The sequence below is a fragment of the Sminthopsis crassicaudata genome, chromosome 1 (assembly GCF_048593235.1).
Source record: "Sminthopsis crassicaudata isolate SCR6 chromosome 1, ASM4859323v1, whole genome shotgun sequence".
Classification (NCBI taxonomy): domain Eukaryota; kingdom Metazoa; phylum Chordata; class Mammalia; order Dasyuromorphia; family Dasyuridae; genus Sminthopsis; species Sminthopsis crassicaudata.
In genome coordinates this window covers 444,961,552-444,982,143 of record NC_133617.1, presented here as the reverse complement: position 1 = coordinate 444,982,143, position 20,592 = coordinate 444,961,552, and the positions used below count along the sequence as shown (strand labels likewise).

General features: G+C 30.6%; 1 protein-coding gene across 1 annotated transcript in view; it reads left to right on the top strand.

Annotated features, from left to right (window-relative positions):
* TMC1 (transmembrane channel like 1) overlaps window positions 1-20,592 on the top strand; it is a 182,458-nt gene that overhangs the window by 3,254 nt on the left and 158,612 nt on the right. The window contains exon 2 of the mRNA XM_074280993.1: window positions 20,496-20,552. Within this exon, the coding sequence (XP_074137094.1) occupies window positions 20,496-20,552 (57 nt within the window). The remainder of the gene's footprint in view (window positions 1-20,495; window positions 20,553-20,592) is intronic.

The window sequence follows — 20,592 nt, the reverse complement described above, 5'->3', positions numbered from 1 at the left end:
TTCTTTGAAATCTCATGTACTTTTTTCTGTGTACGTTATTCTCAGAAAACGTTCATAGGTTTCACCAGATTGCCAAAGGGTTCCCCTGAAGACACACAAAAGTACTGGGCCAGATAATTTCTAAAATACCTTTCATTTCTAAAATCTATGACATGAGCCTGCATACTTACTTCCTGGGGAGTTACTTAAGTGATGTTGCCCTGACTGAAGTTCAATCACTATAGTACTAAATCTGGAAGGTACCTCAGAGGCCATCTATCAAATACAACCCACATCATTTCAGAAGTGAAGAAGTTAAGGATGAGAGTAGCCAGTTTAAAAAGGCATTAAGTCTCAGGGGTAGTTTTCGTTTATTAACCCGTCTTTTCTTTAATTCTGCATATAAGGTTCTTTCCATTATTGTATGCTATCTTCCAAATCTAAGAATAAAATATTTTTACCTTGTACAGAGTCAAGGAATAACCTAATCTAGATGAACCAATACAGGTTTTTAAAAATGTACAGCTGTTCTAAACCTTTGGGGTTTTACAGACAAATTAAGGGGACTGATGTTCTCTCTGTGATCTGAAATTCTACCAATAACTTCCTCAGATCCAGACAGTTCTGTCCCTAAATAACCAAATAAAGCACTCTCCTTTTTGTAGTCTTTATGTAAAGTAGAAAATGTTGACCTTTTAAATTCTGGCATTTCTAACAAGAGAAAAAGGCTATATGACTACACAAACACTTTGCCCAGTTTAAATGCATCCTGAAGCAATGTCCTTTCCATACTGTTTCATTTTTAATACCTTTTTCAAATTTTTCAGATTTCATACCTTTTTACTTTTGTGGTTCCCACTCCACAGGGCATATTATGATATTCTGAGTGTTACAGCTTTTGTATTATTGAACTTCAGGTTCATGGAATTTCCATTTCCCAAGATTACTTTACTTTGAGCACAGCTTTCCTGAACCTTTCCCTTTTGATTGACAATCTGACCTGCTCTTGAGTTATTTTTTCTACCTATGATCAAACCAGCTTGCCATTTGCTGATGAAAGTGGTCCTATTTTATGAGTTCATAAAATCATAAATGAAGAGCTAACAAAGACCTTAGAAGTCATCTTATCCAAATCTCTCATTTTATAAATGAAGAATTTGAAGTCCAGGACCATTAAGTAATTTACATAAGACCACATTATCTAGTAAGTATATAAATTAAGATCCAAACTACATATATATATATATATATATATATGTATATGAATGAGAGAAATCATATGGCCCAATGTTGCATATATTAGAACCAGAGTTTAAAGACCTAAATTTAATTGCTTATTCTGTTACTCACTATTTTCTAGAACTCATTTTTCTTATCTGTAAAATTACAAAAGACCATGAGGTCTCGTTTAGTTTTAAATCCATGAGCCTATGAATAAGAGTTTTCTAGTCTAAAAGGCTACATGACTCCTAAGCCTAACTATACACACACTTTGCCCAATTTAATTGCATCATGAAGCATCCTTACCTAAAGATAGGGGTTTTGTAGTCTAAATTTCTACCTTTGTTCCTCCATGAAGCCATTTTATAGATTGTAAAACAGTTCCTCTATGCTTATGTCTGAAGATTTCCTTCTGTTGCTTCTTTAATTTCCCCATCACAAATAGATAATTTTTTTTTTAATGTGTGTATATTTATACCAGTCTAGTCGCTCCTAAAATGTTCTGGAGAGACAGATAATTAGGCAAAAGCATTGTATCATTAGTGTGTTCTATAAACATAAACTAATTAACACATCATTGCTCTGATATAGTGAAATTTCACCTATGGAAAACAAATAAGAGAATCCAGGAAACAAAAAATTTAAGTGATCGGAGTCTGGATATTTGGATTCAATTTTGGCACCAAAATTTTTATCACAATGCTCAATTCAATGTCTGGAATATACTAAGTGTTTACTAATGCTTATCGTCTGATCAATAGATTGATTAAAGATTTGAACTTAAATGAACAATGATAATGATAATAACTAATAGCTTAAAATTTTAAATGTATTTTTCATTTATGAAATAAAACAAGCATTTCCATAACATAGCATAATTTTTAAAAATGTACAAGAAACTGCAAATCTATTATGTACAATTTGCTATTCCTTTAAATATCTAATAAGATAATCATTTAAATTTCTTTTTTCTTCTTTTCTTCCTTCTCTTCTAGAAATGACTATCATTTGACACAACTATGTGAATGTATATATATATGTGTGATATATATATATATATTATATATATGTATATGTATATAATCACTTTACCTTTTTTTATTAAGTGTCTTTTACTATGTACCTGGCACTGTTCTAAATGCTGGGAATGCAAAGAATGTTAAAAAAAAAATGGTCCCTTTACTCAAGGAGATGTCTAATGAGGCAGGCAACATGCAAAAAGCTATATTACAAACATGTCATATACAGGATAAATTGGAGATACTCAATAGAGAAAAGGTGCTAAAATTAAGAATAATTTAAAAAGCAATTCAGCTCTCCTTTCCCCCCAGAAAGGCAATGAAGAAGAAAGAAGAAAGAGGAGGAAGAATACTAGTTCTGGAATCAAGAAAGACCTGAGTTGGAAGGCCAGCTCGGGCACTATTTCATTCTTTAAATTTTGAGTTCTAAATTCTATCCTTCCCTCCCTCTTCTTATCCCCTTCCTTTCCTCATTGAGAAAGTAAGCAATTTGTCATAGATTACACATGTGAAGTCATCTGTGTGGTCTTAAAAAAAGAAGTTAAGAGTAGCAGATAGTACTTCCAGAGGGATATTCAGAAGGATACAACTTGAGGAAAGACTGTCTACCAATTATGCACAGCAAAATGGCATTTTTTGTTACTGTTAGTCCTTCATTCTCAAAGAGGACCAATAACACTATTGGTGATGTATTGACTTGCATATGAATTGGATTTAAGTGAGAGAGTTGCTTGGAGTCATCATTGAAGTTCAATGGCAAGGTATGCCAAGATGACTAGTCATGATTTGGGATGCACTGGATGACCTTGGGCTTTCTAAATTAAGGTTTTTTCCAGGTCAAAGTTTGCCTGAAATAGTGCCCTTTCAATGACTGAGGTTGGGATTTTAGGGATTTTAGCTGATATTTGAAGGAAGCCAGGGAAGCCACTAAGTGGAAATGAGAAGGGAAAGCTTTCCAAGCCTGAGGAAATAGCCAGGAAAAATGTTCAGAATCAAAAAATAAAGTGCCTTCACTGCAGGAAAAAAAATCTTCAATCCTGGTTATGTGTTTTTATCTTATTTAAAAATTAGAACAATAGTATCAAGTGTGTTCTGTACAGTTTGGAAAACCACCAAAGTGTAGCCTTAGTATTGAATCCAGTGCAAATTTTAAAGATGATAAGTTAGTAGGGCTTTCTAGCTATTCAAGCAAAATCAATTTCATTTCAGATAAGGTTTAGTGAGAATAAATTTTGTGATATGAGCCACCAAAGCATGATATATTTGTAGTTATTATTTTGTCTGACATTTTAAAGAAGGAAACCCTGAGAGTCACTCCTAATTGTATTGTTTCAATTAATGGTCTGGTTACTTTTATTAAAAATGAGAAATAGTAAAAGTCACTTTAAAAAAAAATAAAATAAAGTGCCTTGTTCAAGGAATAGCAAAGTAAGTAGCCAGTGTTACTGGGTCACAGAGTACCTGTGGGAGTGTGTAAAGTATAAGATAGTCCCTTAGAAGGAAGAACAGAAGTAGGAAAAAGGGATAAGAAAGGGGGAGGAGCCATAAAAGGGGAGAGCTGAATGAAGGAGGCAGTAGTCAGAAGTAAAACACTGGGGAGGAGGAAAGGGGGGAAAAAAGAGAAAAGTATAACTTGGGGAAAATAAGGTGGTGGGAAACACAGAGTTACTAATTTTAACTGTGAATATGAATGGGATGAACTCTCCCATAAAACAGAAGCAGATAGCAGACTGGATTAAAAGGCAGAATCCATGGCTTTTATTGATACCTAAATCAGGCAAGCTAAAAACAGAGAAAGAAAATAATAGACCAATTTCTCTAATGAATATTTATACAAAAATCTTAAATAAAATATTAGCAAAGGGAGTTCAGAAAGTTATGACCAGGATAATACACTGTGACTAAATAAGATTTATACCAGGAATGCAGGACTAGTTCAATATTAGGAAAACTTAAAATAATTCACTATATCAATAATTAAATAACAGAAATCATATAATTATATATATAATATAATAATTAAATAACAGAAAATATATTTACAAGAAACACATTTAAAGCAAAGTGATTACATACAGAGTAAAAGTAAAAGGCTGAAGTAGAATCTATTATGCTGAAGTTAAAAAAAAAGGGGGGAATAGCAATCCTGATCTCAGATGAAGCAAAAGCAAAAACATATCTAATTAAGAGAGATAAAGAAGGAAAATACATTTTGCTAAAGGGTACCATAGATAATGAAGTAATATCAATAGTAAATATAAATGCACCAAGTAGTATGGCATCCAAATTCCTAGAGAAGTTCAGAAAGCTGCAAGAAGAAACAGACTGCAAAATTATATTAGTAGAGGATTTTAACCTTGCTCTATCAGAACTATATTAATTGAACCACAAAATAAATAAGAAAGAAGATAAGGAGGGAAATAAAATTTTAGAAAAATTAGGTATAATAGAGCTGTGGAGAAAATCAAATAGAGAAAGAAAGGAATATTTTTTTCTTAGAAGCACCTACACAAAAACTGACTAGGTATTAGGGCATGAAAACCTCAAAGTCAAATGCAGAAAGGCAGAAATAGTAAATGCATTTTTTTCTAGATCATGATGTAATAAAAAATTACATATAATAAAGGGCCAGGAAAAAATAGACCAAAAATTGATTGGAAACTAAATAATGTAATCCTAAAGAATGAGTGAGTGAAGCAACAAAACATAGAAACAATTGATAATTTTATCCAAGAGAATTACAATAATGAGACAACATACTAAAAGTAATGGGATTCAGCCAAAGCAGTTCTTAGGGGAAATGTTATATATCTAGATGCTTACTTGTATAAAACAGAGAATGTGATCAATGATTTGGGCATGCAACTAAAAAAGCTAGAAAAAAATTTAAAATTCCCAATTAAATACCAAATTTTAAATTATGAAAATAAAATTGAAAATAAGAAAGCTTTTGAACTAATAAACAAAACTAAGAGTTGGTTTTATGGGAGGGGAAACAACAAAAAAGATAAACCTTTAGTTAATTTGATTAGAAAAAGGAAAGGAAAAAATCAAATAGCTACTATCAAAACTGATAAAGAGGAAATTAAAGCAATAATTAGAAGTGATTTTACCCGATTTTATGCCAATAACTCTGATAATCTAAGTGAAGTGGATGAATACTTAAAAATATATAACTTGCCCAGATTAATAGAGGAGGAAATAAATTTCTTAAATAGCCCCAATTTAGAAAAAAAAAAAAATTGAACTTTCTAAGAAAAAATCCACAGGACCAGATGAATTAACAAGTAAATTCTATCAAACACCTAAAAGACAATTAATTCTAATACTATGCAAACTTTTTGCAAAAATAGGGAAAGAAAGAAACCTATCAAATTCCTTTTATGAAACAGACATGGTGCTGATGCCTAAATCAGATAAGGTCAAAACAGAAAGAAAATTATAGACCAATTTCCCTAATAAATATTGATGCAAAAACTTTAAATAGAATATTAGCAAAGAGATTACAGAAAGTTATCACCAGGATAATATATGATGAGTAAGTAAAATTTATACCAGGAATGCAGGACTAGTTCAATATTAGGAAAGCTATTAGCATAATTTACTATATCAATAAATAACAAATCATATGATTATCTCAGTAGATGCAGAAAAAGCATTTGACAAAGTCCAAAACTCTTCTTATTAAAAACACTAGAGAATATAGAAACAAATGGAGTGCTCCTTAAAATGATCAGTAGTATCTATCTAAAACCATCACTATGCATCATATGTAACAGGGATAAATTAGAACCATTCCCAATAAGATCAGGGGTGAAACAAGCTTGTCCATTATCACTATTACTATTCAATATTGTATTAGAAATGTTAGCTTTAGCAATAAGAAGAAAAAAATTAAAGGAATCAAAATACATAAAGAGGAAACAAAATAATCACTCTTTGCAGATGATATGATGGCATATTTAGAGAATCCTAGAAAATCAACTAAAAAAGCTACTAGAAACAATTCACAACTTTAGCCAAATTGCAGGATACAAAATAAATTCACATAAATCATCAGTATTTATATATGTTCAAAGTTCAGCAGCAAGAAATACAAAGAGAAATACCATTTAAAACAACTGTAGATAATATAAAATATTTAGGAGTCTACCTGCTAAGATATAGTCAGGAACTATATGAACACATTACACATTACAAAATGCTTTCCACACAAAGAAAGTCAGATTTAAACAATTGGAATCATACCCCAATTCCAAAACCCCCAGGTCAAGGAGAAAATATTACAAGCAACAAGAAAAAAATTTTTTTTTCTCCTTGACCTGGGGGTTTTGGAATTGGGCTATGATATTCCTGTAGATTTCTCTTGTAATATCTCTTTCAGATTGGTAAATATTTTCTATTTCCACTTTCTGATCTTGTTCTAACATTTAGGACAATTTTCTTTCTTTCTTTCTTTCTTTTTTTAATTTCTTTTTTCCCTTTTAAAAAGAATTCTCAACATTCAGGTTTTTTTTTTTTTTTTTTTTTTTTTTTTTTTTTAAGATTTTGAGTTTCATTTTTTTCCTCTCCCTCCTCTCCCTTTTCCCCAAGACAGCAAACAGTCTAATTTAGCTATACATGTTCATTCATATTAAACATATTTACATACTAGTCATTTCACTAGTTGTGAAAGAATTGGAACAAAAGGGGAAAACAATAAGAAAAAACAAAAGCAAAATGAAAATAGTATGCTTTGACTTGTATTCATATTTATTTTCCCCAGTTAGAAATAGAACAAATGTTACATTTTTTTTTATTTTTGAGTTCCAGATTCTTCCCCTTTTTCCCCACACCCCATAACCCCATTGAGAAGACCCATGTTTATTTGTACAAAACATTTGCATCATAAATCTTTTGGAATTGTCATAAATCATTGTAGTGTTAAAAAGAGCTAAGTTTGTCATAGTTGATCACTGTACAATGTTGCTATTACTATGTAAAATATTCTGTTTTTACTCACTTCATTCAGCATTAGTTCATGTAAATCTTGCCAGGGTTTTTTTGAAACCTGCTCATCATTACTTATAGCACAATAGCATTCCATTACATTCATATACCACAATTTGTTCAGCCATTCTCCATTTGATGTGCATTCATTTGATTTCCAATTCTTTGTCACCATAAATAGAGCTACTATAAACTTTTTTGTACATGTGGATCTTTTTCTATTTTTTTATGATTTTTTTTTTGGGGGGGGATACAGACCTAGTAATGGTTATTGTTTGGACTAAAGGATATGCACAATTTTATAGTCCTTTGTATATAGTTCCAAATTGCTTTTTAGAATAGTTGGATCAGTTCATAACTCCACCACAATACATTAGTTTTCCAATTTTCCCACATTATCTCCAACATTTATTATTTTCCTTTTCTGTCATATAAGCCAAACTAATAGGGATAAAAGAATACTTCAGAATTATTTTCATTTTCATTTTTCTAATCAATAATGATTTTGAATTTTTAAAAATATGACTATAGATTGCTTTAATTTCTTCATCTGAAAGCTGCCAACTTGTATTATAAATTTGATTTAGTTCTCTATGTATTTTAGAAAGGAAGCCTTTATCAGAAACACTGGCTAGAAAAATTTTTTTCTGCTTGTTTTCTGCTTCCCTTGATTACATAGACCTTGTCTATGCACAAACTTTGGGATTTAATGTAACTACATAAAACAAGAGACCTAGAAATCAGAAATGTTCAACCCCTGCCTGTGACACATAATAACTGGGTGACCTTGGGCAAGTCATATAACTTCCCAATGCTATAAGGAACTCTTAAGATACCCTAAGAATTCTTCACCTAGAGGAGGATAAGTAATCAATGAACTTGCTTGGGGAAATACACACACACATACACACACACACACACACACACACACACACACACACACACACACCCTATATTTATGTCTTTCTATATATCTGTTTTGTGATGTATTCTAATATAACTGGTTTCCTTTATAATCTCTTATTTGCTTTTCTTCAGAAAAAAATTATAGATAAGCTTTATTAGACTACCACAAGGTACAAAGAAGAGTAAGAACCTTTGCTTTAAGAGGATGTTAACTAAAGAGGGAGTTTCCTCCCCGCTGAAACCATAAGCCCAGTTTTTATATCTTTTATTTATTTAGCTGTGTGTCTGTTACCCCCCAAAGTAAACTTCCTAAGGGTATGGTCTTCATAACACTTTTACAACTAAGGGTCATCTTTGAATAGTCATATTCTATAATTCTATCCAGATAAATGTAGTCATGTTCTATAGTTCCATCCAAATAACTGGATTGAAAGAAAACTGCTGTTTTCATATTTATTGGGCATTTGATGTCACCAATGCCTTACTTCCATCAGTGGCTTCCAAAACACTGTATTTTACTCTTTTCCTGACCGTCATTGGATTCTCAACAACAACAACAAAAACAATATAAATAAGAGTATCTTCTTGTCTCCATTGAAAACATACCTGCATAGTTTCTATATTCAGCAGAGACAAATCACCATATTTAGTGGGGCAAGATTCATCTTAAAAAAAAATCATTTTTTAATGATTATGATAATGATAATAATTGATGATAATAATCATCAATTGCTTTCCCATTGATTTACTACCTTTTACTTAACACACACACACATACACACACAGTAAAAAGCAAAAAAAAAATCTTCTTAATATAGTAATTTTGAATTTCAAGAGGGAAGAAAATAAACATTTACATATGCCAGCCATTGTGCTAGAACATTTATTTCATTTAAATTTATCTCATTTGATCTCCACAACAATTCTGTAAGGTAGATGTTATTATCTCTATTTTGGAGATGAAGAAACTGAGGCAAACAGATTATATGACTTACCTAGGGACACCTCTGGAGCCAGAATGGCAGTACACTTAAAGGTCTGGGTTTTCTTGATTTGTTTGTTTTTTTGTTTCTTTTAATAAATGACTACTTATTAATAGAAAAAAATGTATGTTTAAGCTTGATCATTTAGAACAATATTGTGCTTTGTATTTGACCTGAATCATGTTGCCTTTTGAAGCTGTCTTATGTTACCATTTTTAGATAGCTTTCTTTTAATTTGATAGTCTTCCTTCCATAACCATTCATACAAGTCTTTTTATGATTCTCTAAATTCTTCATATTTATCATTCCTTATGGCACAATAACATTCATTCCACAACTTGTACAGCTATTACGTATTTGTGGGTACATCTTTTGTTTCTAATTTTTAGCCATTATATATGGTATTATGACTAATGTCATAATTTTACTAATTTTACTAATTTTTACTAATGTAAAACAAGATTCTTTTGGGGGAAAAAACTCCAAACAATTTGGTTTTCTTCTTTTTCAATCTTTTCAATCTCCCTATTTCATATCTACCAACATTAACATCAATGAAAAGATTTTCATTTCTTCTATTTCTCTGTCTTTGTACAAGTCTAATAACTAAAATATTTGGAGTAGTGAGATATTTATTATAATTTTTATTTTGCATTTATATCACATACATTTCTTAATATACCTTGCCTTCTTAATTCTTGAAAGTCATCTCTTATAATAAATAATAAAAAAGGAGAAAATAAATTTAGCAAAACTAATCAACAAATAAACCAAGTTTGACATTACGTGTCATTAAGTTTTGCGATTTTCTTACAGAATATAGAATATGTAGAATATAGGTATTTTTCAAGGAAAGGACAGTTTATTATTCTTGCCTGTGTTATCTCTTAAGACCTAGCAAGGTACTTTGCATATATTATGTACTTAACATATTAGTTTAATTTTGTAATAATTTCCTATTCATAGAATCATAAATTTAGAACTAATAGATAACTTAAAATTAATTTGTCCAACATCTTTTATAGATGAAGAAACTGAGGCCCAGAGAAGTTTAGTGATTTACACAAAGTAACATAGTTCATAAGTGACAGCTTTGTCTTCCTGACTTCACCTTCTAACACTATCTCAATATGCTTAATTTCTGAAGATTTTTTTTCACTCATAATCATCATTAGTTAGCCTTTTTCAAGGCCTAAATATAATATTAAAGCATAAAAAAGATAAAATGTATGCCTAAAGGAGACGGTTTTTTGTTTTTTGTTTTCTTTTTCCTCTTATTCTTCAAAAAGTCAAGGGTAATGGTTCCTTAATAAAGGCTGAGTAAGTTCCATGATGCAGCAAAGAAGAGTTTTAACCTTGAAAAATCAGCTTCAAGACAAAAGGCTAATCAACATCTGTTGTATTTATCACTTTTCCACTTGAGTAAACTGAAATTTCTGTCAGAGAGAAATGTCATTGGTAGACTCTGATGATTGAAGAATAGGTGAGGCATATATTAGATCAAAGAAAATCTTCAGTATAGCTTTTTCTATTTAAGTAGGTCAAATTTGCAATTTTAAAACACCTGTCCAAATCATAATGAGTCTATAAGCTAGTCAATATTTGGCAACTGTGTGAGACTCAAATTAGTTAAGTGACTTGCCCATGAAGTCACACAATAAAGTCAGTGTTAGAGGTTGGATTCTAGCCAATGTCTTCCAGACTCCAATTTTAGTGATTCTAGAACAAAAATGCCAATCATGAAATCAGTGGACTACATGCATTCTCTAACACTCCTGAGTGCAATATGAACCAGATTAAAATAAAGTTGGAAAATATTTAAGAAAATTAGTTTAAAAACATTAAAATATAAATAGAATTACATTTCAATATGGATCAATTTGTGACCCCTTGGTCTTTAAATATAAATTAGTGATCCCCATTTCTATTTGGATTTGACATCATTGCCATTATATTACTCTTTCATTCTATCTAAATAGTTAGAGAATAGAAAAAGCCCCTCCTACTTCTTGTAGATCTAATTTAGCTAGATGAAAAAGTAATATACTTTGCTCACTTCATTTAAATGCACTTATCTTTTAACTGCCTTTTCTTTATCATTATTCCTTGCCCTCTTATAAATCAAAGAATGATAATGAATAGTCTTGAAAACTTTTGAGGTTACAAAGTACAAATACCTTATCTTAAAGAGGAAACTGAAACTTAGAGAAGTTAAATGATTTATAACTAGGTGGTACAATAGATATGAGTGCTGGGCTTGGACTCAAAAAAAATTTAGTTCAAACAGAGATTCAGATATTTATTGATGACTAGATAAGTCATTTAATTTTTGTCTTCCTCAGTTTCCTAATCTCTAAAATGGAAATAGCACCTCCCTCTTTGGGTTGTCACAAGGATAGAATGAAAATATCTGTAAAGTCCTTTTTAATTTTTAAAATGTTATATAAATGATAGTTGTTGTGAAAGTGGTGGTAGTGGTGGCTGTTATCCAAGATCACACAGAGGATCAATAACAGAATTAGAATTTGAACCCAAGTTCTATAATTACAGAGCCATGCTCTTCCCCCTGTCTAGCCCATTTCTCTTTCCCTGTTATCCTTTCCTCTCCCCTCTCTTTTTGCCTCCACCTTTAAATTGGAAAAAAGAATTGCAACCTGTTAAATTTGCTATAAAATCCCTTACCATGAACCAAATTATGCCATAGTTACATGCATAAAAGCCAGATATAATATGGTTTATTTTATTTATTTTTTAATTGTCCATTAATCCATTTTATTATTTTTTAATTAAAGCTTTTTAATTTTCAGAACATATGCATGGATAATTTTTCAACATTAACCTTTGCAAAACCCTGTGTTCCATTTCCCCACCTTCTCCCGCCCCCTCCCCTAGATGGCAAGTAATCCAATATACGTTAGACATGGTAAAAATACATGTTAAATCCCCAATATATGTATACATATTTATACAATTATCTTGCTGCACAAGAAAAATCAAATCAAAAAGAAAGAAAATGAAAAAGAAAATAAAATGCAAGCAAACAATAACAAAAAGAGTGAAAATGCTATGTTGTGATCCATAGTCAGTTCCCACAATCTTGTAGATGGCTCTCTTCATCACAAGATCATTGGGATTGGCCTGGATCATTTCATTGCTGAAAAGAGCCATGTCCATCAGAATTGATCATTGTATAATCTTGTTATTGCCGTGTACAATGATCTGGTTCTTCTCATTTCTGCTCAGTTCTGCTATATTTCTGCTCATTTCATTTCATCAGTTCATGTAAGTCTCTCCAGACCTCTCTGAAAATATCCTACTGATCATTTCTTATAGACCATTCCATAGCATTCATATACCATAACTAATTCAGCCATTCTTCAACTAATGGCATCCATTTAATTTCCAGTTTCTTGCCACTACAAAAAGGGCTGCCATAAACATTTTTGCACATGTGGGTCTGTTTTGTAACTTTAAGATCTCTTTGAGAAATAAGCCCAGTAGGAACACTGCTGGATCAAAGGGTATTACACAGTTTGATAGTCCTTTAGGCATAGTTTCAAATTGCTCTCCATATTGGTTGGATCACTTCACAACTCCATCAACAATGTATTAGTGTCCCAGTTTTCCCACATCCCCCACATGTCATTATCTTTTCCTGTCATCTTAGCCAATCTGAGAGGTGTATAGTGGTACTTCAAAGTTGTCTTAATTTGGATTTCTCTGATTAACAGTGATTTAGGCATCTTTTCATGCTATGGTTTATTTAAAAAGAAACAGTTATTTTTTATGGTGATATAAATGTTCTAGAGTGTTTGCAATATATTAAATTACAAGATTCTTTTGCTTCTAAAATTTCTAAATTTGCATGAACAACCTAATTTTTATCACTTTAAATTTTTGTGGGTATTTGGCATGTAATTCAATGTAAGAAAAAACTTCTTTGTGAGTAGAGAAAAATGAAATGGACTGCTTTGATGCACTTCTCATGACTGGAGACTTTTCTTTTGCTTCTAAAATTTCTAAATTTGCATGAACAACCTAATTTTTATCACTTTAAATTTTTGTGGGTATTTGGCATGTGATTCAATGTAAGAAAAAACTTCTTTGTGAGTAAAGAAAAATGAAATGGACTGCTTTGATGGACTTCTCATGACTGGAGACTTTAAAGAAAAAATTGGAAGACCACTTTTCAGGAATGTTGTCTAGATTAGCTAAAATCTGGATTAGATGACTAGAAGACCTATGAGGTCCTCTCCTTCTTTGAGATTCTGTGATTATATTTTTAAATTTTCAATTTATATTTTAAAACAAACATTTCCATAATAGTACAATAAAAAGATGATTATACATGCAATTGCAAATCTACTATACATAACTTGTTATTCCTTTCAAATATACAACAAAATTATCATGTACATTTTTCTTTATTTCTATCCTGCACCCCCACCATGTGTGCAATAAATGTTAAGAGGATAAATGAATGATTGGTTTTTGAATCAATGGCCCAATGACACAAACATCTGTTCAAAGAACATAGTGGTCTAAGTTTTTATGCTAAGTGTAGTGATAAAAACTTTCTTTTAAAAATTAAGTATTTGTTAAAAAAACTTCAACATTGAATAACAGTATAACAAAATCATGATAATTTAATATCTATTTACACTGAATAAATTTCAATATATTAAGTATATTAATTTTTCAGTTATTGATGCTGTCCCCATTAATATGTTTAATTGTCCATTCATTCTCATTTACTTTTCCTCTTAAAATGTATTTTATTCTTCTTGTTCTCCCTTTTCCCCTTCCTCATTATTTCATAAAGATTTTTTTTCAAATGTTTTTGCATTCTTCCTATTTTTTGCTATTAATCACATTATATAGCAACCATTATATTACATTACTGTTTCCTTATCATGGGATATCTAATTTTTTTTTCTTTTACAATTCTTTTACAATTATATAATACTGCAATGATAATCTTGGCATAGGAATCTTTTTTGTTGTTGGTGGTTTTGATAATTCTATCAGAGTACATTTTGAAAATGGATATGAAAGAGTACCTCAAAATTGAGATTGAGCACTTTTTGCAATCATAAACCAATTTCAATGCTATGGATAAAAAAAGAAAACATAGAAGAATTTCAGTTTTTTGAAGGAAACATTTCTTTATGATGTAATATTGGTTTATTATTGTTACCTTGTATTATATTTTATTACTGGAACTATTTGCATGAAATAAAGGTCTGTGTTGCTAAGAATTCAACTCTTTTCACATGTTTCTCTTAAACAATCATATTCCTTCAATACAGTTTGTTTTGTTTCCTACATTTATTAACAAAAAACTTTTCCCTGGTTCTGTGGTCAATAGGTTTTAGGAAACAGCTGCTGGAAGTAAGTAAATAAACTCATATGGACTATTTTTCCAAATAAGAAATGGAAAGGAAATGTAAATACATTCTTTCAGGCTTCATACCAGGAGGGAAAATTGATCTTTTGGTCTCCATCAAGGGTTCCATGACTTATTTTCATATATATATATTTGTTTTGTTTTGCATGTGTTTGGCCATTAAGAAGACAATTTAGTTATGCTTTTGATCTTTGATTCCTCAGTATTCTTTGCACTGAAGTAGACAAAAGATCATAGAATTTCAAAACTGGAATTGACTTTAGAAATCATCTTATTAAACCATTCACTTTACAAGAAAAGAACCAAAATCACAAAGTGTTTAGATGGCTTGCTCAAGGTTGTACAACAGCTAGGTAATAGAAGAGTCAAATGCAAATTTCAAGCCTCCTGACCCCTAAATTAATGTCTTTCTGTCGCATCATTTTGTCATTCTGAAATGATAGAATTATAAACGTACAAGAGTCCTGTGAGAGCACCTAAGTCCAGTACCCTTATGAAGGAATTGAGATCTAGAGAAAGTATATAACTTGCTAAAATCCACTCAAAAAATTAACTTGGGCAAGACTTAGTGCCTGTAAAAAGCTAATTCTGCCAGTAGAACAAGGCAGCAAACATTTTAAATATATATATAGCATAGTACATGCAATACATTATATATATTTTAAAGACATTTCAAGAATGAAGTTGAATCCTATACCTCTATAAGTGAAAGAATTTAAATTGAAAACATCAACATTTCAAGATGTGAATGTGATGAATGAAACAAGATGAACAAAAAAATAAGCCCTTTAAAATGCTGAGGTAGAAAAATGATTAAAGGTACAGGAATTAAATGTAATGTTGTACAAAGAAAATAAGAATAAAATGATGTACCTGCTGGCTTAAGGAAAGAAAAAAAATGATTGGCAATATTTCCTTATGACTTTATGGAGTTAGAAAAAGGAATATATAGGCTTTCTCAATCCAGAAATTCTTTCTTCTCACTCCTTATTCTTTAAGAGAAAGAAAGAAAGAAAGAAAGAAAGAAAGAAAGAAAGAAAGAAAGAAAGAAAGAAAGAAAGAAAGAAAGAAAGAAAGAAAGAAAGAAAGAAAGAAAGAAAGAAAGAAAGAAAGAAAGGAAGGAAGGAAGGAAGGAAGGAAGGAAGGAAGGAAGGAAGGAAGGAAGGAAGGAAGGAAGGAAGGAAGGAAGGAAGGAAGGAAGGAAGGAAGGAAGGAAGGAAGGAAGGAAGGAAAGAAGGAAGAAGAAGGGAAGGGAGGGAAGGATGGAGGGAAGAAGGAAGGAAGGAAATAAAGAAAGAAAAGAAGGAAAAAAGGAAAGAAAGGAATGAAGGAAAGAAAGGAAAGAAAGAAACAGGTAAATATATTGTTTTTCTAAGTCCCACATAAATCCTCCTGTAAAGACTATCCAGAATTCAATTTATTTTAACCAATGCATACAAATAAGTGAATGACAAAGGCCTGATAAAGGCTTCATTTCTAAAATATATTGAGAATTGACTCAAATTTATAATAGTTCAAGCCATTCTTCAATTGATAGTCAAAGGAAACAAACAATTTTCAGATGAAGAAATTGAAACTATTTGTAGTCATATGAAAAGGTACTCCAAATCACTATTGATTAGAGAAATGCAAATTAAGACAACTCTGAGATACCACTATAAACCTGTCAGATTGGCTAAGATGACAGGGAAAGATAATGTGGAATTGTTGGAGGAGATATGGGAAAAATGGGACACTGATACATTATTGATAGAACTGTGAACAGACCCAACTATTCTGGAGAGCAATTTGGAACTGTGTTCAAAAAAGTGATCAAATTGTGCATACCCTTTGATCCAGCAATGTTTCTACTAAGATTATATCCCAAAGAGATCTTAAAGGAGAGAAAGGTACACACATGTGCAAAAATGCTTGTGACATCCCTTTTTTTTTAGTAGCAAGAAACTGGAAACTTAGTGAATGCCTATTAATTGGAGAATAATTTTGGTTGAATAAATTATGGTATATGAATATTATAGAATATTATTGTTCTGTAAGAAATGATCAGTAGGATGATTTCAGAGAAGCCTAGAGAGACTTACACGAACTGATGCTAACTGAAATAAGCAGAAGCAGATTATTATATACAGCAACAAGAAAACGATATGATGATCAATTCAAACAAGTGCCACTTGTTCAGTGATGAAGAGAGTCATCTATAGATGACTCCCAGAGAGAGGACTGTGGGAACTAAGTATGGACCACAATATAGCATTCTCTCACTCTCTCAGTTGTTGTTTGCTTGCATTTTGTTTTCTTTCTCAGTTTTTTTTTCTTCCTTCTTGATCTGATTTTTCTTATGCAGCAAGATAACTGTGTGTATATATATATATATATATATATATATATATATATATATATATATATATATATATATATATATATATATATATATATATATATATATATATATATATATATATATATATATATATATATTGGATTTAACATATATTGGACTACCTTCCAGCTGGGGAGGGTGGGGGGAAGGAGGGGAAAATTTGGAACAAAAGGTTTTGCAAGGGTCAATGTTGAAAAATTACCCATACATATGTTTTGTAAATAAAAAAAGCTTTAATAAAACAAACAAACAAACAAAAACCAAATAAGTGAATGAAGGAATAAAAAAGTATCCATTAAATTTACTATTCAGTTTACTAAGTTTACAATTTGCTAAATGGTGTGTTGGATGTAATTAGAAAATAGTAAGACATTCCCTACTTCCAAGTTGCTTAGGGGAGACAACACATAAAAGGAAACCTACTATCAAAGCAGTAAAGAAGCATTTAAATCTCAATTAAAATTAATTAAAAACTTAAACCCATCTAAAGATGGGGTGGAAGGCAAGGTCTAAGTTTCATTAGACTACATTTGTAAATAGTGAGTTTGAAGGACATAAAGATAGACAGAAAGATCTGGTGGTTCTCAACAACAACAACAACAACAACAACAACAACAAAAAAAAAAAAAAAAAAAAAAAGTAAGGTTGATGATTGATGATTGATTTCAGCTAAACCTTGTGAAAAGTCAAACAACCTGCAAGAGTTCAGGGTATCTTAAGGTATTTTTGTCAGAGTTAGGGAAACAAAAAAAGAAAAAGTCCCTGTAGTCAAGGAATCAAGTCAAAAAATAGTTATTAAATTACTACTATGTGCTGGGAGATACAAAGAGAGGCAAAACAGTTACTGCTTTCCAGAAGCTTATAGTCTCATAGAGACAACATGAAAACTGCTATATACAAACAAGATACATAAAGGCTAAATTGGAGATAATTACAGAGGAAGTTACATTCTATTTGCTTTCTACAGAAGACTGCAGCCACAGCAGCAATAATTACCTTTAAGATTATCTCTGCCCTTGATTAGGTTTTATGAAAAACAAGCTTGGCTGAATAATTTTTTTTTCCATTTTTTTATTTATAATTTTTTTCACAGTATATATGCATGAGTAATTTTTTTTTATAATATTATCCCTTGTATTCATTATTTGTTCCTGTCATCTTAGCCAATCTGACAGGTGTGTAGTGGTATCTCAGAGTTGTCTTAATTTGCATTTCTCTGATCAGTAGTGATTTGGAACACTCTTTCATATGAGTGGCTATAGTTTCAATTTCATCATTTGAGAATTGTCTGTTCATATCCTTTGGCCATTTATCAATTGGAGAATGGTTTGATTTCTTATAAATTAGGGTCAGTTCTCTATATATTTTGGAAATGAGACCTTTGTAAAAATCTTTAACTTTAAAAATATTTTCCCTATTTGTTACTTCCCTTCTAATCTTGTTTGCATTAGTATTGTTTGTACAGAAACTTTTTAGTTTTATATAATCAAAATCTTCTATTTTCTGATCGATAATGATCTCTAGTTCTCCTCTGGTCATAAATTCTTTTCTCCTCCACAGGTCTGAGAGGTAGACTATTCTCTGTTCCTCTAATCTATTTATTATCTCATTCTTTATGCCTAAATCATGGACCCATTTTGATCTTATAGAGAATCAATTAAAAAACTATTAGAAATAATCCACAACTTTACCAAAGTTTCAGTACACAAAATAAATCCACATAAATTATCAGCATTCTTATATATAACTAACAAAATCCAGCAGCAAGAGATACAAAGAGAAATTCCATTTAAAATAACTGTTGATAGTATTTGGGAATTCATCTGCCAAGGGAATGTCAAGAACTATATGAGCAAAACTACAAAACACTTTCCACAAAAATAAAATCAGATCTAAACAATTGGAAAGATGACAATACTACCTAAACTAATCTATTTATTCAGTGCTATAACAATCAAACTCCTAAGAAACTATTTTAATGACATAGAAAAAATTACAACAAAATGCATATGGAAGAACAAAAGGTCAAGAATTTCAAGGGAATTAATGAAAAAAAAATATATCAAATGAAGTTGGCCAGATCTTAAACTATATTATAAAGCAGTGTCATCAAAACCATTTGGGTTTATCAAACATTAGATTACTATAATCATTGACTATTTTGTCCTGTGAACCTAACTTATTCCACTGATCTAAACCAAATTTTTTTTTCATTAATTTCATTAATTATTTTAAGATTTTATCATCAATATTCATTAGGGAGATTGGCCTATAATTTTCTTTCTCTGTTTTCATCCTACCTGGTTTAGGTATCAGTACCATGTCTGTGTCATAAAAGGAATTTAGTAGGAATCATTCATTCCCTACTTTTTCAAATAATTTATATAGCATTGGAGTTCATTGTTCTTTAAATGTTTGGTAGAATTCACATGTAAATCCATCTGGTCCTGGAGATTTTTTCTTAGAGAGTTGATTAATAGATTGTTCTATTTCTTTTTCTAAAATGGCACTATGTTAAATTTATGTTTTTATAGGTATTCCTCTATTTCACTTAGGTTGTCAAATGTATTAGCATAAAGTTGGGCAAAGTAATTCCTGATTATTGGTCTAATTTCCTCTTTGTTAATGAAAAGTTCTCCCTTTTCATTTTTGAGACTAACAATTTGATTTTCTTCTTCCCTTTTTCTAATCATATTAACTAAAGGTTTGTCTATTTTGTGGGTTTTTTCATAAAATCAACTTTCAGGGTTTTTTTTTAATTCAATACTTTTTTTTTTTTTACTTGCAATTTTATTAATCTCTACTTTTCTTTTTAGAATTTCAAGTTTGTATATGATTGGAGGTTTTTAATTTGTTTTTTTTCTAGCTTTTTTAGTTGCAAGCCCAATTTCTTGATTTTCTCTTTCTATATTTTATGTAAGTAAGCATTTAGAGAAATAAAATTTCCCCTTATTACTGCTTTGGCTGTATCCCACAAATTTTGATATGTTGTCTCATTATTGTCATTCTCTTGGATGAAATTATTGATTGTGTCTATGATTTGCTGTTTCATCCATTCATTCTTTAGGATGAGATTATTTAGTTTCCAATTAATTTTTGGTCTATTTTCTCTGCCTTGTATTGCAATGTGATTTTTATTGCATCATAAGCTGAAAAAAATGCATTTACTATTTTTGCCTTTATGCATTTGATTTTGAGGTTTTTATGTCCTAACAATAAGTAACCTCCTTTCTTTCTCCATTCAATTTTCTTCCCCTCTTTTATAAATATGTGACATTAATGGAGTTTGAATTAGCAATAGATGGACAGATAGACAGACACACACAGAGAGAAATCCATTGAAAGATTTCCTTTAAAAAAGATTCATAGAAGGAACCACAGATAAAAAGCAAGGCAGTCTTGAAGTAATGTGTTCAATTTATTTTGTCCTTAAAAATACCCCAAAAGTAGTATAAAATGGAAGTTCAATTTTATATGCAATCATGTTATCGTTACTTATTCTGTTACACATATAAAAAAGTTCATTTTTTGATATTTAAGTTCTTAAGAAAAATTTAAAAAAATATTTGTTGTTTGAAACTTCAACTCTTTATTCTTTATATTTTTTATAGTGCAAATAGAAGTGGAAGAAGAAGAAGAAGAAGATGATGACACTGAAGAGAGCTCAGGTAAGCAGCGATAGATTAATATTTGCAGACAATTGTTAAA